This window comes from Oncorhynchus kisutch, unplaced genomic scaffold (assembly GCF_002021735.2).
Source record: "Oncorhynchus kisutch isolate 150728-3 unplaced genomic scaffold, Okis_V2 Okis02a-Okis13b_hom, whole genome shotgun sequence".
NCBI lineage: Eukaryota > Metazoa > Chordata > Actinopteri > Salmoniformes > Salmonidae > Oncorhynchus > Oncorhynchus kisutch.
In genome coordinates this window covers 5,282,180-5,309,231 of record NW_022261979.1, presented here as the reverse complement: position 1 = coordinate 5,309,231, position 27,052 = coordinate 5,282,180, and the positions used below count along the sequence as shown (strand labels likewise).

The window sequence follows — 27,052 nt, the reverse complement described above, 5'->3', positions numbered from 1 at the left end:
GGAGCACAAACTTTTGAACGGTAGTGAATGTAAATGTGATTTCTGCATTTCCTTTTAATACATTTGCTAACATTTCTAAAACCATGTTTTCACTTTGTCATTATGGGGTATTGTGACGTCACTATGGGGTATTGTGACGTCACTATGGGGTATTGTGTAGATGGGTGAGATATTTATATATATATATATTTCAATCCATTTAGAATTCCGGCTGTAACACAACAACATGTGGAATAAGTCCAGAGGTTTGAATAGTTTCTGAAGGCTCTGCATGTCCATACCTGCATGACAACACTGAGGATGTGCAGATGCCTTGAAATAGTTTTAAAATCATCCTTGTGAATTTAGTTAAACTGTTTTACCCAAACAGAACCTGTTGTTTGAATCCCAGATTTCCCCTTTATAAACAGGTTAGAGATCTGCAGCACTGAAGAGCAGCCAATAGCCTAAATCTGTTTCCCCTCCAAGATAAACAAGAGATTTCACTGACTGCATTCCAAAATGACACCCTATTCTCTATATAACACATAGTTTAACCAGACCGCTATGGGCCATTCTCTATATAACACATAGTTTAACCAGACCCCTATGGGCCATGTGGGGGACACAGCCACTGCATGCACAGTGAGGTGCAGGTACATGTGCAAAGGATTGCTAAGCTTGATGTAAGCGCTGACTCTGGGTCTGGATTTAAGATGTGTGTAAAGAATGTATTGCACAAATCAGAGGACGCACAGCTCCAGTCATTGACGTGCCAGTGCAAGTCGTATGTTCTATTCCAGATTCTGGAGAAGCAGAGCGATGGCTAGGACTCATGCATTCAGCGTGTGAGCATTTTGAATACAGTCAACTCCTGACATTGAAGTGCACATCAAATGCAAGCTCAAACACTGTGTCCTAATGGTAGCATGTTCCCTATGTAGTGCACTACTTTTGACCAGAACCCAATGGGCCTATATACAGGATAGGGAACTATTTAGGATGCAGACATTGTCAAATACTTTATTTAAAATAGTTTCAGATGTCTTCATGCTCCATTTGGTTCATACAGTGACACCATACTGAGTGTGTGACATGTGAGTGTCAGACACAGGTACGCAGGCAGACATCCAGGTTAAACATGATACTATAGAAGATGTTAACTTGACATACAGGTACTGAACAAAAGACGAAGAACATTGCATTCTCATGGAGACTATAGGAGGGGCAGGTGAATGTTAAGTCCCCTGTTAAGTTACACCTCGCCTGTTCTGTCAGCCTACCTCACCGCAGTCCATTCATTGAGTGGAGACAGTCACAGCAGGTGATTGTTACCATACAGTGTAATGTTGTGAAATCATCTTGAGTGTGAACACCCTTTCAGTTGTTCCATGTCGAAATCAAGGTCAATCTCGTCAGTGTCGGTCCTCATTTACCTCCAGGATTTAAGTGCGACAGACTTTGGATGACATATACTGAAATGGTCAATAGGGCTCTGGTCAAAAGTAGTGCACTTTATGGGAATAGGGTGACCTTTGGCTGTGTTCTCATTTCATTTACAACCACAATGTGTTGGTTGGGTTCTGTTCATTTGCAAGCCATCGTACACATGCAAAATTGAAATATTACTACCTCGCAAAACTACCTGATGCTCAGCCTGTGTGTGTTGTACATCCCTGCTGAACAGAGTAAATGCAGTCGTCTCCGTCAGTCTGAAAGGTTCATGGGGAAAGGAAGTGGCTCCGTGACATCACAGTTGTCCTCCAAATTGCAGAGAGATAGTGTCCCAAATGGCATCCTATTCCCTACATAGCTCACTACTTTTGACCAGAGCTCTATGGGCCCTGGTCAAAAGTAGTGCACTATATAGGGCATAGGGTGCTATTTGAGACGCACACAGAGAGACAGATCAGGAGGAAGTGGTTGACATGGTACAGCGGTGACTGTCATGACCCGATGCTAGACACAGATGGCCAGACACAACATAACACTGAGCTCAGCAGTACACCCACAGACAGTGGACAGAGAGAGAGAGAACAAGAGATAGTATGGGGGCCTACACCTGTGGTAGTCTGGAACACACAAGTCTGTTAAATCTTGTCCAATGCCCAGTCTAGAACACACTAGTCAATAGTCTACCTTTCTCTCACACAGGCTAATCAGATCATTACTGTTGATTTGCCAGTCTTAAGAAGAAGTCAAATATGCTTCGTACTAGAGGTTAGACCGATTAATTGGAATGGCCGATTTAATTAGGGCCGATTTCAAGTTATAACAATCTGTAATCTGCATTTTTGGACACCAATCATGGGCGATTACATTGCACTCCACGAGGAGACTGTGTGGTAGGCTGACTACCTGTTGTGCGAGTGCAGCAAGGAGCCATGGTAAGGTGCTAGCTAGCATTAAACGTATCTTATAAAAAACAATCAATCTTAACATAATCACTAGTTAACTACACATGGTTGATGATATTACTAGTTTATCTAGCTTGTCCTGTGTTGCATATAATCTACGCGGTGCCTGTTAATTTATCATTGAATCATAGCCTACGTCGCCAAATGGGTGATTATAACAAGCGCATTTGCGAAAAAAGCACTGCCGTTGCACCAATGTGTACCTTAGCATAAACATCAATATCTTTCTTAAAATCAATACACAAGTATTATATACTTGTATTATACACAAGTTATATATATTTGATATAACCTGCATATTTAGTTAATATTGCCTGCTAACATTAATTTCTTTTAACTAGGGAAATTGTGTCACTTCTCTTGCGTTCTGTGCAACAGAGTCTGGGTATATGCAGCAGTTTGGGCCGCCTGGCTTGTTGCGAACTATATATATATATATATATATTTTTTTTTTAAATCTACGGATTAATCGGTATCGGCTTATTTTGGTCCTCCAATAAATCGTTATCGCCGTTGAAAAATCATAAATCGTTCGACCTCTACTACGTACATCTAACAGTAGTTTGAACACCCAGTAAAGGTTTAACCTGCAGACAATGGGGTCACCATAAAAACGAAACCTCACTTAGACAAGGGTTTCCCCAACTCGGTCCTGGGGCCCCCGTTCTGGTTTTTGTCCTAGCGCTACACAGCTGATTTCAAATAACCATTATTTGAAATCAGCTGTGATGTGCTACGGGCAAAAAACAAAATGTGTACCCAGGGGGGGCCCCGGGACCAAGTTTGGGAAACCCTGACTTAGAAGACTGACGCACCAGATAATATTCAAACACTGGCACCCACTCTGCATACAGATACTTATTAAACAATGTCCCATTTCAAAACAAATGCAATCAACCAATGTGATTAGGGCTGGGACAAAACCAGTATATAGAGATACTCCATAGTAGAGCGGCAAGGAAACAATACAAAGTGGGTTTTAGGAAAACAGCCTTAATGTTGGAAACAAACATCATTATGTTGTCATCCAGAGTCACATGTATTTATTTTCCAAACTACAGCACTACAGCAGGTTAAAGGACCAACGAGTTTGGTCTGCTTCATGTTTACATTTTTGCCATGGAAAAAAAAAGATTGAGATACTGGTATTGTCCCAGCCTTAAATGTGACCCCACCCAGATGTACTGTGTGTGGGCATCTAAACCAACAGCAATGGGGTTGCATCCTATTCCCTATGCAGGCCCTGGTCAAAAGTAGTGCACTATATAGGGAATAGGGTGCCATTCGGGATGCAGAATGTGGGCTGTTAGTGGACCAACAGGACAGGAGGTAGTCCTAGTGAGGGAGGGGCCCTCTGTTAGTGAACCAACAGGACAGGAGGTAGGCCTAGTAAGGGAGGGGCCCTCTGTTAGTGAACCAACAGGACAGGAGGTAGGCCTAGTGAGGGAGGGGCCCTCTGTTAGTGAACCAACAGGACAGGAGGTAGGCCTAGTAAGGGAGGGGCCCTCTGTTAGTGAACCAACAGGACAGGAGGTAGGCCTAGTGAGGGAGGGGCCCTCCTCTGTTAGTGAACCAACAGGACAGGAGGTAGGCCTAGTAAGGGAGGGGCCCTCTGTTAGTGAACCAACAGGACAGGAGGTAGGCCTAGTGAGGGAGGGGCCCTCCTCTGTTAGTGAACCAACAGGACAGGAGGTAGGCCTAGTGAGGGAGGAGCCCTCTGTCTGCTCTTCTACCTGCTGAAACAGGTCCATCTGCTTTGTCTTCTGCCATGTTTAACCCCTCAATGCCTGCCAGTGCCTCAAGCTATGAGGTAGGAGGGAATATGGAGAGGAAGAGAAAGGCCTAGGTATGGTTGCATGGGTATAGAAGGGAATGTCACCAACTGCACCTCAAAATAGGCATATAACATAATAGGAAAAGACTGCAGTACTCATTGCAACTTTTCCTTAGGCATTTGAAACAGATTGCAAAATCTAGTGAATAATTTAGTATCATTAATTAATTTCCGGCAATATGTTTTCATTCAAAAAAGGGATTCATGAAAAAGGATGGATGACTGACCATTGCCAGTTAGTAGTCACACCCAATTGTAAAATAAACCAAGGACAAGTCTTTTTCCACCACTCTTATGGAAATGTTTGTTGTAGGCCGACCTGGGTGTAATCTGTCAGGGTTGCAATGCAGACCACTAGTGTGTGTAGGCTATATCAATAACACGCATTTTTAATTTCTTGGCACATTTCAGACAAGGAGTTTTGTGATGTTGATGAAAATACTAATACTGTTGCAACAGTTGTGTTCTTGTAGGCTACAATGTATTATAAGCAGGTGCTGGTGCAGTAGTCTACAAACTGATAAACCCTGGCATAGCGAGTTTTGGGGAAATTAGCTTTAAAACTGGAACATTTTCTTTCAGCCTCATGGCAAAAATTTGTAAAATACCACGACATTTGCTATAAAACCGCACATTTTTCTCTATGCCCCATTGCACAGGGCTTGCGGGGCCGTGAAACAGCGCTACACCACTGCCAATACAATGTTGCAAATATGTTATGCTATGACCCATATCCCTGAAGAAATCATCTGTTAAACAAATAAGAGAAGGATAACTATCTATAGGCCTACCCCCAACTCTGCTAAAGTGAACAACATACATGTGACAAGTAGGAACTACATTCAGGAAGTAAAGAGGGCACCTGACCAAAGATGGTGGATAAATGAAGATGGTTCACTCAAGCAGTTTACCATTGAAAAAAATGGTCCGTTCCGGTCTACTTAACGGGGTGGGTCTCCCATAGACACTAATTCAGTAGCAGCTGGGTCCGGACCAGAAAGAAACAGCGAGTGGGGTGTCTCGCTTCCTATTCCGTCTCTGACCTTGGCAGTAGCCAGCAGGTAAAGGAACCATATCCAGAGTTGTCGACGCCAAGTTATACTAGCATAGAATTAGAACAATGTTTCACAAAATCAGATCAACTAGATAGTGCTGGCATATCACGGAATAAAACTGCCTGTTTATGGACAGAGGTGAGATTATTATGAGTCGACACGCTCAAAATACATCCTGCATGAATCCCAAATACTTCCTCATACGATTCCGCCTGCTCACTATCAGAACAACAAGCATTGGCAAATATGGTTGCCAAATGTAGCGTGCACTGCAGTCATGTTTTCCGGTGATACCATCGAAAAAAGCTTTCAAGCAAATATAGGACAATAGCAATTCAACAACAGGTGTCAGCCCCCCCTTATTAAACTTACCTTGGTGTAATATAAAATCCACAGCTCATTCAACCTCTCCTTCGAAGCCATTCTCCACCGTCCTTCTGTGTGTAATTCCTTGGTTTCAGTATGAAGGTATCATTGTACTTTTACATTTGTTTGCAATAAGAGCGTTAAGATTGTTTCCAGAAAAAAGGACGAAACATTGATCTCTTGTAACATCTTGGCAACATAGCTCGCAGTATCCAAAGTGATCGACAGACAGAATATTGTATGCTCTCCCCAAAGTTTAGCAGATTGCCAAATTAATTATAAAAGACATGGTTAAAAAAAAAACAATCTGCCGTGGATATCATGTCAAGAGCAAGAACAGATCAGGAATTCCAAAGCAAAATAAACCCGAATGAATATGATGATCCCCCAATTGCGAAGTAATTCCCACGGACACAGCAGTCCGATGGTATCTTATTATAATACGGTTTACGTCTTAATATACAGTTATGCATCTCCTTCCATATCTACAGTAAAGTGTCGGCGCAGTGAAGCGACAGGTCGTTGACTCCACGCCGTTCTGTAGAAGTCTCCTAAACATCCACTTTTTGGAACGTTCAAGCAAACCCTCTGGCTTCGCGACAGACTGCGAGCGCACTGTAGTATGGACAGGTAATATTCTTAAAGATACATACACCCTTTAAAAATGTCCATCTGGAAGTTATAACTAAACATTTAAACAGGACTTACAAAGGCTATAACATGTTGTATGTTATAATATTTACGTTATCAAATTGAATATGATGATGAAGCCCAAATATAATCAAACATTGTCATCTCACAAAATACACTCTTAGCAGCCCCATCAAACTAAACAAAGATCATAAAGAGCATCATTATCCTTCAAAAGAGAGAACAATGTGCATATTGAACTGACAGGCAATGTGGGGATTTCTGGGAAATGACAATAGTCTGTGCCAAATGTTCCCAAAGGATTTGTCCTAATTACTTGAATCAGCCTATGGTTAATTGGAATAGAGCTAGAAATCCATTTCTATGCTATAAACAGACATGTAGAGGCCGTTTCCCTGACACAGATTACTCCTAATACTGCACTTAAAAGCATTTTCAATGGGGATTCTTAATTGAGCTTGGTGTTTAGTCCAGGACTAGGCTGTGCCCTGGAAACCATCCCATAGTGTGTTTCTCTTGAGTCTTGCCCATTGCCCACTTGGCTTGTGGATCTCTCTCTCTCTCCTCTATAAACACAGCCATCCAAGCTGATCCCTCCCCTTTCCAGTGTTTATATCTGACAGTAAGAAGTACAGAGCACTAAAGCCATAAAAGCAGAGGTATTAAACAAATATATAACCATGACAGGTACAGGCTTACAGTGAAACATCTATTCAACAGGGAACAGTATGGTACACTGTATGGATTTCCTATACTGGATCTTGTTAATTCATGTATTTGAACAAATGAGGGGTAGAAAGACACGTTAGTCTCAGAAACCAAGAACTAAAATCTTGCGTAATTGCGTCATGAGTGATTGTGTGTACATAGGCTATATCATTGGAAAACATATGTAATTGAACATGTACAGTTAGTTGTGTATACGGAAGGGAATAGCTTCCTTATTGTGTCAGTACAGATGGTTCCTTATTTCATGGTTCATTGAACAAATTACAAAAGACAGACAAGAAAGAACGTAATAGTTTTACTTCAGCCAGTCAATATTTGATGAGTTTTTTTTTTTACGGTCAGATTTTCAAAGACTTACTGATAATTTAACGTACCAACTCAAAGATGTTCAGTCAAAGGTGGAGCTTCGGGGAAACTACACTGTTTAAACGGGTTGGAACTGGAAGGGATTGGGGTTGGTATCCCGGGCCGGTATCCTCGTTCCAATACGATAACACTGCCTCTCAATGACCTCACACTAGTCACTCAGGGGCTCCCGAGCGGCACAGCGGTCTAAGGCACTGCATCTCAGTGCTATAGGCGTCACTACAGATCCTGGTTCGATTCCAGGCTGTATCACAACCGGACGTGATTGGGAGTCCCATAGGGTGGCGCACAATTGGCCCAGCGTCATCCGGGTTAGGGTTTGGCCGGGGTAAGCCGACATTGTAAATAAGAATTTGTTCTTAACTGCCTTGCCTAGTTAAATAAAAACATTATTATTATCAATCTAATCCATCATACAGTCAATTTCCTCTGTCCCATAATCTGTAGCTTTGTAGAGGAACTGTGGATTACACCCCAGAGGCTGATAATAACTGATATACATAGGATTGGATAGACAATTTCTTTTGATAAAGACTCAAGATTCAAATGTCTGGGTTTAGTACATTTTTTTGTAAGAAGGGAGAAAAAAACTATATTTCTTGTATGACCAACTGACACAAGTTAGTGATTGTGTGTGATGGTGAGTTTTTAACACAGAGCCAACCATAGAGATCCTATTAAATGTGTATTCTAATTCCTAATTCTATGGGAAAAACACTGGTCAACAGGAGGATGGCCACAACAGAACCTCCAGGCAGGCAGCTGTAATATTGCCATGGCAATGGCCTACATTCCACACCAGGACCTACCCACTACCCAGTGCTGGCTGGGTGGCCCTCTGTTGGGCCTAGCTGGGCCTCTCTCTCTATATGAAGGATGAATACAAAGCCACCCTCACTCACGTGCTGATTATAGACTGACAGTGTAAGAATATCATTATTTGTGTTGAGAATTCAGGAGCATAGGCTATACTGAAAAGATTTGGCATAGGTCCTCAGATCCTCAAAAGGTTATACAGCTGCACCATCGAGAGCACTGGTTGCATCACCGCTTGGTATGGCAACTACTCTGCATCCGACTGCAAGGCGCTACAGAGGTTAGTGTGTATGGCCCAGTACATCACTGGGGCCAAGCTTTGTGCCATCCAGGACCTCTAGACCAGGCAGTGTCAGAGAAAGACCCTAAGAATTGTTAAGGCTCCAGGCCACCCAAGTCAGACTGTTCTCTCTGCTATCACATGGCAAGCGGTACTGAAGCAAATATAGGTCCAAAAGGCTACTTAACAGCTTCTACCCCCAAACCATAAGACTGCTAAACAGCTTCTACCCCCAAACCATAAGACTGCTAAACAGCTTCTACCCCCAAACCATAAGACTGCTAAACAGCTTCTACCCCCAAACCATAAGACTGCTAAACAGCTTCTACCCCCAAACCATAAGACTGCTAAACAGCTTCTACCCCCAAACCATAAGACTGCTAAACAGCTTCTACCCCCAAACCATAAGACTGCTAAACAGCTTCTACCCCCAAACCATAAGACTGCTAAACAGCTTCTACCCCCAAACCATAAGGCTGCTAAACAGCTTCTACCCCCAAACCATAAGACTGCTAAACAGCTTCTACCCCCAAACCATAAGACTGCTAAACAGCTTCTACCCCCAAACCATAAGGCTGCTAAACAGCTTCTACCCCCAAACCATAAGGCTGCTAAACAGCTTCTACCCCCAAACCATAAGGCTGCTAAACAGCTTCTACCCCCAAACCATAAGGCTGTTAAACAGCTTCTACCCCCAAACCATAAGACTGCTAAACAGCTTCTACCCCCAAACCATAAGACTGCTAAACAGCTTCTACCCCCAAACCATAAGGCTGCTAAACAGCTTCTACCCCCAAACCATAAGGCTGCTAAACAGCTTCTACCCCCAAACCATAAGGCTGCTAAACAGCTTCTACCCCCAAACCATAAGGCTGCTAAACAGCTTCTACCCCCAAACCATAAGGCTGCTAAACAGCTTCTACCCCCAAACCATAAGGCTGCTAAACAGCTTCTACCCCCAAACCATAAGGCTGCTAAACAGCTTCTACCCCCAAACCATAAGGCTGCTAAACAGCTTCTACCCCCAAACCATAAGACTGCTAAACAGCTTCTACCCCCAAACCATAAGGCTGCTAAACAGCTTCTACCCCCAAACCATAAGGCTGCTAAACAGCTTCTACCCCCAAACCATAAGGCTGCTAAACAGCTTCTACCCCCAAACCATAAGGCTGCTAAACAGCTTCTACCCCCAAACCATAAGACTGCTAAACAGCTTCTACCCCCAAACCATAAGGCTGTTAAACAGCTTCTACCCCCAAACCATAAGGCTGTTAAACAGCTTCTACCCCCAAACCATAAGGCTGCTAAACAGCTTCTACCCCCAAACCATAAGGCTGCTAAACAGCTTCTACCCCCAAACCATAAGGCTGCTAAACAGCTTCTACCCCCAAACCATAAGACTGCTAAACAGCTTCTACCCCCAAACCATAAGACTGCTAAACAGCTTCTACCCCCAAACCATAAGACTGCTAAACAGCTTCTACCCCCAAACCATAAGGCTGCTAAACAGCTTCTACCCCCAAACCATAAGGCTGCTAAACAGCTTCTACCCCCAAACCATAAGGCTGCTAAACAGCTTCTACCCCCAAACCATAAGGCTGCTAAACAGCTTCTACCCCCAAACCATAAGGCTGCTAAACAGCTTCTACCCCCAAACCATAAGGCTGCTAAACAGCTTCTACCCCAAACCATAAGGCTGCTAAACAGCTTCTACCCCCAAACCATAAGGCTGCTAAACAGCTTCTACCCCCAAACCATAAGGCTGCTAAACAGCTTCTACCCCCAAACCATAAGGCTGCTAAACAGCTTCTACCCCCAAACCATAAGGCTGCTAAACAGCTTCTACCCCCAAACCATAAGGCTGCTAAACAGCTTCTACCCCCAAACCATAAGGCTGCTAAACAGCTTCTACCCCCAAACCATAAGGCTGCTAAACAGCTTCTACCCCCAAACCATAAGGCTGCTAACAGCTTCTACCCCCAAACCATAAGGCTGCTAAACAGCTTCTACCCCCAAACCATAAGACTGCTAAACAGCTTCTACCCCCAAACCATAAGGCTGCTAAACAGCTTCTACCCCCAAACCATAAGGCTGCTAAACAGCTTCTACCCCCAAACCATAAGGCTGCTAAACAGCTTTTACCCCCAAACCATAAGACTGCTAAACAGCTTCTACCCCCAAACCATAAGACTGCTAAACAGCTTCTACCCCCAAACCATAAGGCTGCTAAACAGCTTCTACCCCCAAACCATAAGGCTGCTAAACAGCTTCTACCCCCAAACCATAAGGCTGCTAAACAGCTTTTACCCCCAAACCATAAGGCTGCTAAACAGCTTCTACCCCCAAACCATAAGACTGCTAAACAGCTTCTACCCCCAAACCATAAGACTGCTAAACAGCTTCTACCCCCAAACCATAAGACTGCTAAACAGCTTCTACCCCCAAACCATAAGGCTGCTAAACAGCTTCTACCCCCAAACCATAAGGCTGCTAAACAGCTTCTACCCCCAAACCATAAGGCTGCTAAACAGCTTTTACCCCCAAACCATAAGGCTGCTAAACAGCTTCTACCCCCAAACCATAAGACTGCTAAACAGCTTCTACCCCCAAACCATAAGACTGCTAAACAGCTTCTACCCCCAAACCATAAGACTGCTAAACAGCTTCTACCCCCAAACCATAAGGCTGCTAAACAGCTTCTACCCCCAAACCATAAGGCTGCTAAACAGCTTCTACCCCCAAACCATAAGGCTGCTAAACAGCTTCTACCCCCAAACCATAAGGCTGCTAAACAGCTTCTACCCCCAAACCATAAGGCTGCTAAACAGCTTCTACCCCCAAACCATAAGGCTGCTAAACAGCTTCTACCCCCAAACCATAAGGCTGCTAAACAGCTTCTACCCCCAAACCATAAGGCTGCTAAACAGCTTCTACCCCCAAACCATAAGGCTGCTAAACAGCTTCTACCCCCAAACCATAAGGCTGCTAAACAGCTTTTACCCCCAAACCATAAGGCTGCTAAACAGCTTCTACCCCCAAACCATAAGGCTGCTAAACAGCTTCTACCCCCAAACCATAAGGCTGCTAACAGCTTCTACCCCCAAACCATAAGGCTGCTAAACAGCTTCTACCCCCAAACCATAAGGCTGCTAAACAGCTTCTACCCCCAAACCATAAGGCTGCTAAACAGCTTCTACCCCCAAACCATAAGGCTGCTAAACAGCTTCTACCCCCAAACCATAAGGCTGCTAAACAGCTTCTACCCCCAAACCATAAGGCTGCTAAACAGCTTCTACCCCCAAACCATAAGGCTGCTAAACAGCTTCTACCCCAAACCATAAGGCTGCTAAACAGCTTCTACCCCCAAACCATAAGGCTGCTAAACAGCTTCTACCCCCAAACCATAAGGCTGCTAAACAGCTTCTACCCCCAAACCATAAGACTGCTAAACAGCTTTTACCCCCCAAACCATAAGGCTGCTAAACAGCTTCTACCCCCAAACCATAAGACTGCTAAACAGCTTCTACCCCCAAACCATAAGGCTGCTAAACAGCTTCTACCCCCAAACCATAAGGCTGCTAAACAGCTTCTACCCCCAAACCATAAGGCTGCTAAACAGCTTCTACCCCCAAACCATAAGGCTGCTAAACAGCTTCTACCCCCCAAACCATAAGGCTGCTAAACAGCTTCTACCCCCAAACCATAAGGCTGCTAAACAGCTTCTACCCCAAACCATAAGGCTGCTAAACAGCTTCTACCCCCAAACCATAAGGCTGCTAAACAGCTTCTACCCCCAAACCATAAGGCTGCTAAACAGCTTCTACCCCAAACCATAAGGCTGCTAAACAGCTTCTACCCCCAAACCATAAGACTGCTAAACAGCTTCTACCCCCCAAACCATAAGACTGCTAAACAGCTTCTACCCCCAAACCATAAGGCTGCTAAACAGCTTCTACCCCCAAACCATAAGGCTGCTAAACAGGTCATCAAATGGCCACCAGACTATTTACATTGAAACCCTTTTTTATGCTGCTGTTTATTTATGCATTTTCACTTTATCCCACCTACATGTACTGTATATGTTTCCTCAATTACCTCGACGAGCCTGTACCCCCACACATTGACTAACCGGTACCCCCACACATTGACTAACCGGTACCCCCGCACATTGACTAACCGGTACCCCCGCACATTGACTAACCGGTACCCCCGCACATTGACTAACCGGTACCCCCACACATTGACTAACCGGTACCCCCGCACATTGACTAACCGGTACCCCCGCACATTGACTAACCGGTACCCCCGCACATTGACTAACCGGTACCCCCACACATTGACTAACCAGTACCCCCGCACATTGACTAACCGGTACCCCCGCACATTGACTAACCGGTACCCCCGCACATTGACTAACCGGTACCCCCTGTATATAGCCTCTATAGTTATGTTACACATGGACTCGGTACCGGTACCCCTTGTATATAGCCTCTATAGTTATGTTACACATGGACTCGGTACCGGTACCCCTTGTATATAGCCTCTATAGTTATGTTACACATGGACTCGGTACCGGTACCCCCTGTATATAGCCTCTATAGTTATGTTACACATGGACTCGGTACCGGTACCCCCTGTATATAGCCTCTATAGTTATGTTACACATGGACTCGGGACCGGTACCCCCTGTATATAGCCTCTATAGTTATGTTACACATGGACTCGGTACCGGTACCCCCTGTATATAGCCTCTATAGTTATGTTACACATGGACTCGGTACCGGTACCCCCTGTATATAGCCTCTATAGTTATGTTACACATGGACTCGGTACCGGTACCCCCTGTATATAGCCTCTATAGTTGTTATTGTGTTTATTCAAAAATAAAACTTATTGTGTTTATTATTTATTTTTTATTTACTTAAAAAAATACTCTTCATTATTGCTTAAGCTTGTAAGTAAACATTTCACTGTAAGGTCTGTTGTATTCGGCGCATGTCACAAATAACGTTTGAATTGATTTTTGAGGATACTCAAGAGAACTGAAGAATCGATCACTGTGGGACTGTCTTTATTATGTCCAGAAAAACGGATTTAACACCATCTGTAAATACACACTGCTTTCATTCTTTTAAATCATTATCCAACCAGCTGCATGCAGCCTGGTCCAGGCCAATGGACGGAAGCCTCTGAATAAGTACTGAGTGATCCATAGTGTCGGAGGCTTTAGACAGGCCAATTAAAGAGGCCGCACAGTGTTTCTTCTTATCCAAACAATTAAGAAAATAATTTAAAACCAATGAAGTAGCAAAGATGGTCCTTTATTTAATCTGGTCTGAAACCTGACTGGTGTACATTTTAGAATACATTTCCTAGTTTAAAAGGATATACATTTAGGTTTTCCAAGGATTCTAGAATTTTTGCTAGGCAAGAGAGTCTGGAAATAGTTAAATAAAGATTTAGGTCACACAGATCACCACCTTTGTGAAGGAGTATATGGGCCACCTTCCAGACCCTTGGGAATTGTACCAGGAATGATATTAAGGTTAAAAATAATAGTTATTATTCTGCATTCAGAGGAGCAGAAAGCTGCAACAAGAAAGGATCAAGCAAATCAGCCCCAGTGGATGTTTTTTTATCATCAATCTTGTGCAAGACGTCCTGCACATCACAAGTGGAAAGCTGTTGAAATGAAAACAAAGATTCACTAGAGATTGACAGAATTTCCATTGAGCCAATTAAAGTCTGGGAGAGGGGCAGGCAGTCGACTGGTTGACCAGGGTCAACTGAACTGCAACTTATTTCAAATAAAAAGCCTTCCAAGATCAAATGAAATGTTTATTTTTTTGCACCCCTGCATATTTTCTCAGTTAACAAGGTGCCAATGTTGTACAAGGCAACCATATAGTTTGATGTTTCATTGAAAAACTTTATAGAGGCCTGATTGTTGATCATGATGTCCTGTGACATTATTGCAGGCTTTTCAGCCTTATAATTTGATAGAATTTTGCCTTCTACTTTTTCTCTAGTAAATGCATAGGTTTAAAAAAATACATATTTTATAAGATATTCTGATGTTATTTAGTGTTATTATTTTGCACATCATTTAATACAGTAGGCCCCAGGAGCCTGCCTATTTGCTCAGATGTTCAGGCCATGAATCGATGCGCTCAGCACTCGCTTCTAAACCTTTGAGAGTAGCTACTAGCTAGTCCTATGAATCGATTTCCGAACCACGACAACACAGCGTGAAACAAAAATGGAGCAATCGGTTGGTTCACTGCAGGAACAAGCATTAAAAAGGAAAGAAAGACTTAAAGCTTTGAGAGGTCGACAACTTCAAGTGAGTATAACCCATCAATAAAAATGTCTGTTTTGTAAACAGTACAAACAGAATTAGCTAGCTCGCTACCAGCTGTTTGCGTTAGCTAGGTAACGTTAGCTAGCTGATGGAAAGAACAGGAGCTAGTTACACACAGCATTGCTCTTGACATTCGTTTGAAATGTACATAGCTAGCTAACGTTAGCTGTGCAGAACGGATTAACTGGAAGCTCAAATAACAGATTCTACATGGTTAGATAACTACTAGGCTAGCTAACTAGCTGTCTGTATTTAGCTTGCTATGCTAGTTAGCTAGTTGTGAACTGATGGTGAAATTAGCTAGCTAGCTATGATGGGATAATTTACTCAAACATGTTAATTAAACGTGTTAATGTTCATTAATCGACTGTTGATATTAGCTGAGAATTCTCAACTTTGTTCTCTCGGGGTTTTGATAACTGGTCATGGGATTTGCAAGCAACAACCTGTCTAAATGACTATCGCCCCTTAGTAAGCACATCTGTAGCCATGATATGTTTTTGAAAGGCTGGTCATGGCTCACATCAACACCATCATCCCAGACACCCTGGACCCACTCCAATTCGCATACCGCCCCAACAGATCCACAGATGACGCAGTCTGTTCATGTGAGAATAAATTGACTGTCACAGTTAAGCGTTCAACACCATAGTGCCCTCCAAGCTCATGACTAAGCTAAGGACCCTGGAACTGAACACCTGCAACTGGATCCTGGACTTCCTGACGGGCCGCCCCCAGGTGGTGAGTGTAGGCAACAACACATCCGCCACGCTGACTCTCAACTCGGGGGCTCCACAGGGGTGCGTGCTTAGTCCCCTCTTGTACTCCCTGTTCACCCACAACTGCGTGGCCAAGCACGACTCCAATTCCATCATTAAGTTCGCTGATGACAGGGCAGATGATAACCTACGACTATGAGACAGCCTATAGGGAGGAGGTCAGAGACCTGACAGTGTGGTGCCAGGACAACAACCGCTCCCTGAATGTCAACAAGACAAAGGAGCTGATCGTGGACTACAGGAAACAGAAGGGCCAAGTACACCCCCATTCATATCCACAGGGCTGTAGTGAAGCGGGTTGAGAGTCAAGTTACTCGCTGTCCACATCTCTAAGAGCTACAGAGGGTATTGCGTATGGCCCAGTACATCACTGGAGCCGAGCTTCCTGCCATCCAGGACCTCTATACCAGGCGGTGTCAGGAAGCCCCTAAAAATTGTCAGACTCCAGCCACCCAAGTCATAGACTGTTCTCTGCTACCGCACTGCAAATGGTACCAATGCACCAAGTCTGGAACCATCAAATTGTATTGGAAACACATATTTAGCAGATGTTATTGCAGGTGTAGCAAAATGCTTGTGTTCCTAGCGCCAACAGGTAGTATCTAACAATTCACAACAATACACACAACCTAAAAGTAAGAATGGAATTAAGAAATATATAAATATTAGGACGAGCAATGTCAGAGTGGCATTGACTAAATACAGTAGAATACAGTATCTACATATGAGATGAGATAAGCAGTGTGTAAACATTATTAAAGTGACTAGTGTTCCATGATTAAAGTGGCCAATGTGTCTATGTATATAGGGCAGCAGCCTCTAAGGTGCAGGGTTGAGTAACCGGGTAGTGATGGCTATTTAACAGTCTGATGGCCTTGAGATATAAGCTTTTTCAGTCTCTCGGTCCCAGCTTTGATGCACCTGTTCTGACCTTGCCTTCTGGATGATAGCGGGGTGAACAGGATGTGGCTCAGGTGGTTGATGTCCTTGATATTTTTGACCTTCCTGTAACATCGGGTGCTGTAGACGTCCTGGAGGGCAGGTAGTGTGCCCCCGGTGAAGCGTTGGGCAGACAGCACCACCCTCTGGAGAGCCCTGTGGTGGTGAGCGGTGCAGTTGCCGTATCAGGCGGTGATACAGCCCGACATAATGCTCTCAATTGTGCATCTGTAAAAGGTTCTGAGAGTCTTAGGGGCCAAGCTACATTTCTTCAGCCTCTTAAGGTTGAAGAGGCGCTGCTGTGCCTTCATTACCACACTGTCTGCATGGGTGGACAACCTGTCTAAATGACTATTGCCCCTTAGTAAGCACACAGCGCTGCTGTGCCTTCATTACCACACTGTCTGCATGGGTGGACAACCTGTCTAAATGACTATCGCCCCTTAGTAAGCACACAGCGCTGCTGTGCCTTCATTACCACACTGTCTACATGGGTGGACAACCTGTCTAAATGACTATCGCCCCTTAGTAAGCACACAGCGCTGCTGTGCCTTCATTACCACACTGTCTGCATGGGTGGACAACCTGTCTAAATGACTATCGCCCCTTAGTAAGCACACAGCGCTGCTGTGCCTTCATTACCACACTGTCTGCATGGGTGGACAACCTGTCTAAATGACTATCGCCCCTTAGTAAGCACATCTTAGTAAGCACACAGCGCTGCTGTGCCTTCATTACCACACTGTCTGCATGGGTGGACAACCTGTCTAAATGACTATCGCCCCTTAGTAAGCACACAGCGCTGCTGTGCCTTCATTACCACACTGTCTACATGGGTGGACAACCTGTCTAAATGACTATCGCCCCTTAGTAAGCACACAGCGCTGCTGTGCCTTCATTACCACACTGTCTGCATGGGTGGACAACCTGTCTAAATGACTATCGCCCCTTAGTAAGCACACAGCGCTGCTGTGCCTTCATTACCACACTGTCTGCATGGGTGGACAACCTGTCTAAATGACTATCGCCCCTTAGTAAGCACATCTTAGTAAGCACACAGCGCTGCTGTGCCTTCATTACCACACTGTCTGCATGGGTGGACAACCTGTCTAAATGACTATCGCCCCTTAGTAAGCACACAGCGCTGCTGTGCCTTCATTACCACACTGTCTACATGGGTGGACAACCTGTCTAAATGACTATCGCCCCTTAGTAAGCACACAGCGCTGCTGTGCCTTCATTACCACACTGTCTACATGGGTGGACAACCTGTCTAAATGACTATCGCCCCTTAGTAAGCACACAGCGCTGCTGTGCCTTCATTACCACACTGTCTACATGGGTGGACAACCTGTCTAAATGACTATCGCCCCTTAGTAAGCACACAGCGCTGCTGTCTACATGGGTGGACAACCTGTCTAAATGACTATCGCCCCTTAGTAAGCACACAGCGCTGCTGTCTACATGGGTGGACAACCTGTCTAAATGACTATCGCCCCTTAGTAAGCACACAGCGCTGCTGTCTACATGGGTGGACAACCTGTCTAAATGACTATCGCCCCTTAGTAAGCACACAGCGCTGCTGTCTACATGGGTGGACAACCTGTCTAAATGACTATCGCCCCTTAGTAAGCACACAGCGCTGCTGTGCCTTCATTACCACACTGTCTACATGGGTGGACAACCTGTCTAAATGACTATCGCCCCTTAGTAAGCACACAGCGCTGCTGTCTACATGGGTGGACAACCTGTCTAAATGACTATCGCCCCTTAGTAAGCACACAGCGCTGCTGTCTACATGGGTGGACAACCTGTCTAAATGACTATCGCCCCTTAGTAAGCACACAGCGCTGCTGTCTACATGGGTGGACAACCTGTCTAAATGACTATCGCCCCTTAGTAAGCACATCTTAGTAAGCACACAGCGCTGCTGTGCCTTCATTACCACACTGTCTACATGGGTGGACAACCTGTCTAAATGACTATCGCCCCTTAGTAAGCACACAGCGCTGCTGTCTACATGGGTGGACAACCTGTCTAAATGACTATCGCCCCTTAGTAAGCACACAGCGCTGCTGTGCCTTCATTACCACACTGTCTGCATGGGTGGACAACCTGTCTAAATGACTATCGCCCCTTAGTAAGCACACAGCGCTGCTGTCTACATGGGTGGACAACCTGTCTAAATGACTATCGCCCCTTAGTAAGCACACAGCGCTGCTGTCTACATGGGTGGACAACCTGTCTAAATGACTATCGCCCCTTAGTAAGCACACAGCGCTGCTGTCTACATGGGTGGACAACCTGTCTAAATGACTATCGCCCCTTAGTAAGCACACAGCGCTGCTGTCTACATGGGTGGACAACCTGTCTAAATGACTATCGCCCCTTAGTAAGCACACAGCGCTGCTGTCTACATGGGTGGACAACCTGTCTAAATGACTATCGCCCCTTAGTAAGCACACAGCGCTGCTGTCTACATGGGTGGACAACCTGTCTAAATGACTATCGCCCCTTAGTAAGCACACAGCGCTGCTGTGCCTTCATTACCACACTGTCTACATGGGTGGACAACCTGTCTAAATGACTATCGCCCCTTAGTAAGCACACAGCGCTGCTGTCTGCATGGGTGGACAACCTGTCTAAATGACTATCGCCCCTTAGTAAGCACACAGCGCTGCAGTCTACATGGGTGGACAACCTGTCTAAATGACTATCGCCCCTTAGTAAGCACACAGCGCTGCTGTCTACATGGGTGGACAACCTGTCTAAATGACTATCGCCCCTTAGTAAGCACACAGCGCTGCTGTCTACATGGGTGGACAACCTGTCTAAATGACTATCGCCCCTTAGTAAGCACACAGCGCTGCTGTCTACATGGGTGGACAACCTGTCTAAATGACTATCGCCCCTTAGTAAGCACACAGCGCTGCTGTCTACATGGGTGGACAACCTGTCTAAATGACTATCGCCCCTTAGTAAGCACACAGCGCTGCTGTCTACATGGGTGGACAACCTGTCTAAATGACTATCGCCCCTTAGTAAGCACACAGCGCTGCTGTCTACATGGGTGGACAACCTGTCTAAATGACTATCGCCCCTTAGTAAGCACACAGCGCTGCTGTCTGCATGGGTGGACAACCTGTCTAAATGACTATCGCCCCTTAGTAAGCACACAGCGCTGCTGTCTACATGGGTGGACCACCTGTCTAAATGACTATCGCCCCTTAGTAAGCACACAGCGCTGCTGTCTACATGGGTGGACAACCTGTCTAAATGACTATCGCCCCTTAGTAAGCACACAGCGCTGCTGTCTACATGGGTGGACAACCTGTCTAAATGACTATCGCCCCTTAGTAAGCACACAGCGCTGCTGTCTACATGGGTGGACAACCTGTCTAAATGACTATCGCCCCTTAGTAAGCACACAGCGCTGCTGTCTACATGGGTGGACAACCTGTCTAAATGACTATCGCCCCTTAGTAAGCACACAGCGCTGCTGTCTACATGGGTGGACAACCTGTCTAAATGACTATCGCCCCTTAGTAAGCACACAGCGCTGCTGTCTACATGGGTGGACAACCTGTCTAAATGACTATCGCCCCTTAGTAAGCACACAGCGCTGCTGTCTACATGGGTGGACAACCTGTCTAAATGACTATCGCCCCTTAGTAAGCACACAGCGCTGCAGTCTACATGGGTGGACAACCTGTCTAAATGACTATCGCCCCTTAGTAAGCACACAGCGCTGCTGTCTACATGGGTGGACAACCTGTCTAAATGACTATCGCCCCTTAGTAAGCACACAGCGCTGCTGTCTACATGGGTGGACAACCTGTCTAAATGACTATCGCCCCTTAGTAAGCACACAGCGCTGCTGTCTACATGGGTGGACAACCTGTCTAAATGACTATCGCCCCTTAGTAAGCACACAGCGCTGCTGTCTACATGGGTGGACAACCTGTCTAAATGACTATCGCCCCTTAGTAAGCACACAGCGCTGCTGTCTACATGGGTGGACAACCTGTCTAAATGACTATCGCCCCTTAGTAAGCACACAGTGCTGCTGTCTACATGGGTGGACAACCTGTCTAAATGACTATCGCCCCTTAGTAAGCACACAGCGCTGCTGTCTGCATGGGTGGACAACCTGTCTAAATGACTATCGCCCCTTAGTAAGCACACAGCGCTGCTGTCTACATGGGTGGACCACCTGTCTAAATGACTATCGCCCCTTAGTAAGCACACAGCGCTGCTGTCTACATGGGTGGACAACCTGTCTAAATGACTATCGCCCCTTAGTAAGCACACAGCGCTGCTGTCTACATGGGTGGACAACCTGTCTAAATGACTATCGCCCCTTAGTAAGCACACAGCGCTGCTGTCTACATGGGTGGACAACCTGTCTAAATGACTATCGCCCCTTAGTAAGCACACAGCGCTGCTGTCTACATGGGTGGACAACCTGTCTAAATGACTATCGCCCCTTAGTAAGCACACAGCGCTGCTGTCTACATGGGTGGACAACCTGTCTAAATGACTATCGCCCCTTAGTAAGCACACAGCGCTGCTGTCTACATGGGTGGACAACCTGTCTAAATGACTATCGCCCCTTAGTAAGCACACAGCGCTGCTGTCTACATGGGTGGACAACCTGTCTAAATGACTATCGCCCCTTAGTAAGCACACAGCGCTGCTGTCTACATGGGTGGACCACCTGTCTAAATGACTATCGCCCCTTAGTAAGCACACAGCGCTGCTGTCTACATGGGTGGACAACCTGTCTAAATGACTATCGCCCCTTAGTAAGCACACAGCGCTGCTGTCTACATGGGTGGACAACCTGTCTAAATGACTATCGCCCCTTAGTAAGCACACAGCGCTGCTGTCTACATGGGTGGACAACCTGTCTAAATGACTATCGCCCCTTAGTAAGCACACAGCGCTGCTGTCTACATGGGTGGACCACCTGTCTAAATGACTATCGCCCCTTAGTAAGCACACAGCGCTGCTGTCTACATGGGTGGACAACCTGTCTAAATGACTATCGCCCCTTAGTAAGCACACAGCGCTGCTGTCTGCATGGGTGGACAACCTGTCTAAATGACTATCGCCCCTTAGTAAGCACACAGCGCTGCTGTCTGCATGGGTGGACCACCTGTCTAAATGACTATCGCCCCTTAGTAAGCACACAGCGCTGCTGTCTACATGGGTGGACAACCTGTCTAAATGACTATCGCCCCTTAGTAAGCACACAGCGCTGCTGTCTACATGGGTGGACCACCTGTCTAAATGACTATCGCCCCTTAGTAAGCACACAGCGCTGCTGTCTACATGGGTGGACCACCTGTCTAAATGACTATCGCCCCTTAGTAAGCACACAGCGCTGCTGTCTACATGGGTGGACAACCTGTCTAAATGACTATCGCCCCTTAGTAAGCACACAGCGCTGCTGTCTACATGGGTGGACAACCTGTCTAAATGACTATCGCCCCTTAGTAAGCACACAGCGCTGCTGTCTACATGGGTGGACAACCTGTCTAAATGACTATCGCCCCTTAGTAAGCACACAGCGCTGCTGTCTACATGGGTGGACAACCTGTCTAAATGACTATCGCCCCTTAGTAAGCACACAGCGCTGCTGTCTACATGGGTGGACAACCTGTCTAAATGACTATCGCCCCTTAGTAAGCACACAGCGCTGCTGTCTACATGGGTGGACAACCTGTCTAAATGACTATCGCCCCTTAGTAAGCACACAGCGCTGCTGTCTACATGGGTGGACCACCTGTCTAAATGACCATCGCCCCTTAGTAAGCACACAGCGCTGCTGTCTACATGGGTGGACAACCTGTCTAAATGACTATCGCCCCTTAGTAAGCACACAGCGCTGCTGTCTACATGGGTGGACAACCTGTCTAAATGACTATCGCCCCTTAGTAAGCACACAGCGCTGCTGTCTACATGGGTGGACCACCTGTCTAAATGACTATCGCCCCTTAGTAAGCACACAGCGCTGCTGTCTACATGGGTGGACAACCTGTCTAAATGACTATCGCCCCTTAGTAAGCACACAGCGCTGCTGTCTACATGGGTGGACCACCTGTCTAAATGACTATCGCCCCTTAGTAAGCACACAGCGCTGCTGTCTACATGGGTGGACCACCTGTCTAAATGACTATCGCCCCTTAGTAAGCACACAGCGCTGCTGTCTACATGGGTGGACAACCTGTCTAAATGACTATCGCCCCTTAGTAAGCACACAGCGCTGCTGTCTACATGGGTGGACAACCTGTCTAAATGACTATCGCCCCTTAGTAAGCACACAGCGCTGCTGTCTACATGGGTGGACCACCTGTCTAAATGACTATCGCCCCTTAGTAAGCACACAGCGCTGCTGTCTACATGGGTGGACAACCTGTCTAAATGACTATCGCCCCTTAGTAAGCACACAGCGCTGCTGTCTACATGGGTGGACCACCTGTCTAAATGACTATCGCCCCTTAGTAAGCACACAGCGCTGCTGTCTACATGGGTGGACCACCTGTCTAAATGACTATCGCCCCTTAGTAAGCACACAGCGCTGCTGTCTACATGGGTGGACAACCTGTCTAAATGACTATCGCCCCTTAGTAAGCACACAGCGCTGCTGTCTGCATGGGTGGACAACCTGTCTAAATGACTATCGCCCCTTAGTAAGCACACAGCGCTGCTGTCTGCATGGGTGGACCACCTGTCTAAATGACTATCGCCCCTTAGTAAGCACACAGCGCTGCTGTCTACATGGGTGGACAACCTGTCTAAATGACTATCGCCCCTTAGTAAGCACACAGCGCTGCTGTCTACATGGGTGGACCACCTGTCTAAATGACTATCGCCCCTTAGTAAGCACACAGCGCTGCTGTCTACATGGGTGGACAACCTGTCTAAATGACTATCGCCCCTTAGTAAGCACACAGCGCTGCTGTCTGCATGGGTGGACCACCTGTCTAAATGACTATCGCCCCTTAGTAAGCACACAGCGCTGCTGTCTACATGGGTGGACCACCTGTCTAAATGACTATCGCCCCTTAGTAAGCACACAGCGCTGCTGTCTGCATGGGTGGACCACCTGTCTAAATGACTATCGCCCCTTAGTAAGCACACAGCGCTGCTGTCTACATGGGTGGACAACCTGTCTAAATGACTATCGCCCCTTAGTAAGCACACAGCGCTGCTGTCTACATGGGTGGACAACCTGTCTAAATGACTATCGCCCCTTAGTAAGCACACAGCGCTGCTGTCTACATGGGTGGACCACCTGTCTAAATGACTATCGCCCCTTAGTAAGCACACAGCGCTGCTGTCTACATGGGTGGACAACCTGTCTAAATGACTATCGCCCCTTAGTAAGCACACAGCGCTGCTGTCTACATGGGTGGACAACCTGTCTAAATGACTATCGCCCCTTAGTAAGCACACAGCGCTGCTGTCTACATGGGTGGACCACCTGTCTAAATGACTATCGCCCCTTAGTAAGCACACAGCGCTGCTGTCTACATGGGTGGACAACCTGTCTAAATGACTATCGCCCCTTAGTAAGCACACAGCGCTGCTGTCTACATGGGTGGACCACCTGTCTAAATGACTATCGCCCCTTAGTAAGCACACAGCGCTGCTGTCTACATGGGTGGACCACCTGTCTAAATGACTATCGCCCCTTAGTAAGCACACAGCGCTGCTGTCTACATGGGTGGACAACCTGTCTAAATGACTATCGCCCCTTAGTAAGCACACAGCGCTGCTGTCTACATGGGTGGACAACCTGTCTAAATGACTATCGCCCCTTAGTAAGCACACAGCGCTGCTGTCTACATGGGTGGACCACCTGTCTAAATGACTATCGCCCCTTAGTAAGCACACAGCGCTGCTGTCTACATGGGTGGACAACCTGTCTAAATGACTATCGCCCCTTAGTAAGCACACAGCGCTGCTGTCTACATGGGTGGACCACCTGTCTAAATGACTATCGCCCCTTAGTAAGCACACAGCGCTGCTGTCTGCATGGGTGGACCACCTGTCTAAATGACTATCGCCCCTTAGTAAGCACACAGCGCTGCTGTCTACATGGGTGGACAACCTGTCTAAATGACTATCGCCCCTTAGTAAGCACACAGCGCTGCTGTCTACATGGGTGGACCACCTGTCTAAATGACTATCGCCCCTTAGTAAGCACACAGCGCTGCTGTCTGCATGGGTGGACCACCTGTCTAAATGACTATCGCCCCTTAGTAAGCACACAGCGCTGCTGTCTACATGGGTGGACCACCTGTCTAAATGACTATCGCCCCTTAGTAAGCACACAGCGCTGCTGTCTGCATGGGTGGACAACCTGTCTAAATGACTATCGCTCCTTAGTAAGCACACAGCGCTGCTGTCTGCATGGGTGGACCACCTGTCTAAATGACTATCGCCCCTTAGTAAGCACACAGCGCTGCTGTCTACATGGGTGGACAACCTGTCTAAATGACTATCGCCCCTTAGTAAGCACACAGCGCTGCTGTCTACATGGGTGGACAACCTGTCTAAATGACTATCGCCCCTTAGTAAGCACACAGCGCTGCTGTCTACATGGGTGGACCACCTGTCTAAATGACTATCGCCCCTTAGTAAGCACACAGCGCTGCTGTCTACATGGGTGGACAACCTGTCTAAATGACTATCGCCCCTTAGTAAGCACACAGCGCTGCTGTCTACATGGGTGGACAACCTGTCTAAATGACTATCGCCCCTTAGTAAGCACACAGCGCTGCTGTCTGCATGGGTGGACCACCTGTCTAAATGACTATCGCCCCTTAGTAAGCACACAGCGCTGCTGTCTGCATGGGTGGACCACCTGTCTAAATGACTATCGCCCCTTAGTAAGCACACAGCGCTGCTGTCTACATGGGTGGACCACCTGTCTAAATGACTATCGCCCCTTAGTAAGCACACAGCGCTGCTGTCTGCATGGGTGGACCACCTGTCTAAATGACTATCGCCCCTTAGTAAGCACACAGCGCTGCTGTCTGCATGGGTGGACCACCTGTCTAAATGACTATCGCCCCTTAGTAAGCACACAGCGCTGCTGTCTACATGGGTGGACAACCTGTCTAAATGACTATCGCCCCTTAGTAAGCACACAGCGCTGCTGTCTACATGGGTGGACAACCTGTCTAAATGACTATCGCCCCTTAGTAAGCACACAGCGCTGCTGTCTGCATGGGTGGACAACCTGTCTAAATGACTATCGCCCCTTAGTAAGCACACAGCGCTGCTGTCTGCATGGGTGGACAACCTGTCTAAATGACTATCGCCCCTTAGTAAGCACACAGCGCTGCTGTCTACATGGGTGGACCACCTGTCTAAATGACTATCGCCCCTTAGTAAGCACACAGCGCTGCTGTCTACATGGGTGGACCACCTGTCTAAATGACTATCGCCCCTTAGTAAGCACACAGCGCTGCTGTCTGCATGGGTGGACCACCTGTCTAAATGACTATCGCCCCTTAGTAAGCACACAGCGCTGCTGTCTACATGGGTGGACCACCTGTCTAAATGACCATTTCAGATGGTCAGTGATGTATTTTTATTGTTATTTAAAAAAAATCTTATTTATCAAGTCAGTTAAGAACAAATCCTTATTTTCAATGACGGCCTATGAACAGTGGGTTAACTGGCCTATGAACAGTGAGTTAACTGGCCTATGAACAGTGGGTTAACTGGCCTATGAACAGTGGGTTAACTGGCCTATGAACAGTGGGTTAACTGGCCTATGAACAGTGGGTTAACTGGCCTATGAACAGTGGGTTAACTGGCCTATGAACAGTGGGTTAACTGGCCTATGAACAGTGGGTTAACTGGCCTATGAACAGTGGGTTAACTGGCCTATGAACAGTGGGTTAACTGGCCTATGAACAGTGGGTTAACTGGCCTATGAACAGTGGGTTAACTGGCCTATGAACAGTGGGTTAACTGGCCTATGAACAGTGGGTTAACTGGCCTATGAACAGTGGGTTAACTGGCCTATGAACAGTGGGTTAACTGGCCTATGAACAGTGGGTTAACTGGCCTATGAACAGTGGGTTAACTGGCCTATGAACAGTGGGTTAACTGGCCTATGAACAGTGGGTTAACTGGCCTATGAACAGTGGGTTAACTGGCCTATGAACAGTGGGTTAACTGGCCTATGAACAGTGGGTTAACTGGCCTATGAACAGTGGGTTAACTGGCCTATGAACAGTGGGTTAACTGGCCTAGGAACAGTGGGTTAACTGGCCTATGAACAGTGGGTTAACTGGCCTAGGAACAGTGGGTTAACTGGCCTATGAACAGTGGGTTAACTGGCCTATGAACAGTGGGTTAACTGGCCTATGAACAGTGGGTTAACTGGCCTATGAACAGTGGGTTAACTGGCCTAGGAACAGTGGGTTAACTGGCCTAGGAACAGTGGGTTAACTGC

The 27,052-nt window shown here is 46.5% G+C and overlaps 2 protein-coding genes across 3 annotated transcripts in view; one reads left to right on the top strand and one right to left on the bottom strand.

Annotated features, from left to right (window-relative positions):
* nbeal2 (neurobeachin-like 2) overlaps positions 1–6,242 on the bottom strand; it is a gene marked incomplete in the record, with an annotated part of 127,642 nt that extends 121,400 nt beyond the window's left edge. The window contains 1 exon segment of the mRNA XM_031811792.1: positions 5,658–6,242. Coding sequence (XP_031667652.1) covers positions 5,658–5,708 — 51 coding nt within the window.
* LOC109879831 (coiled-coil domain-containing protein 12) overlaps positions 1–27,052 on the top strand; it is a 52,422-nt gene that overhangs the window by 1,932 nt on the left and 23,438 nt on the right. Inside the window, exon 1 of one of the 2 annotated variants that reach the window (XM_031811791.1) lies at positions 14,640–14,836. The exons of the other annotated variant lie outside the window; for it this stretch is intronic. Within the exon in view, the coding sequence (XP_031667651.1) occupies positions 14,753–14,836 (84 nt within the window). The 5' untranslated portion in view covers positions 14,640–14,752. Of the gene's footprint in view, positions 1–14,639; positions 14,837–27,052 lie in introns of those variants that run through there. 2 annotated transcript variants of the gene reach the window in all.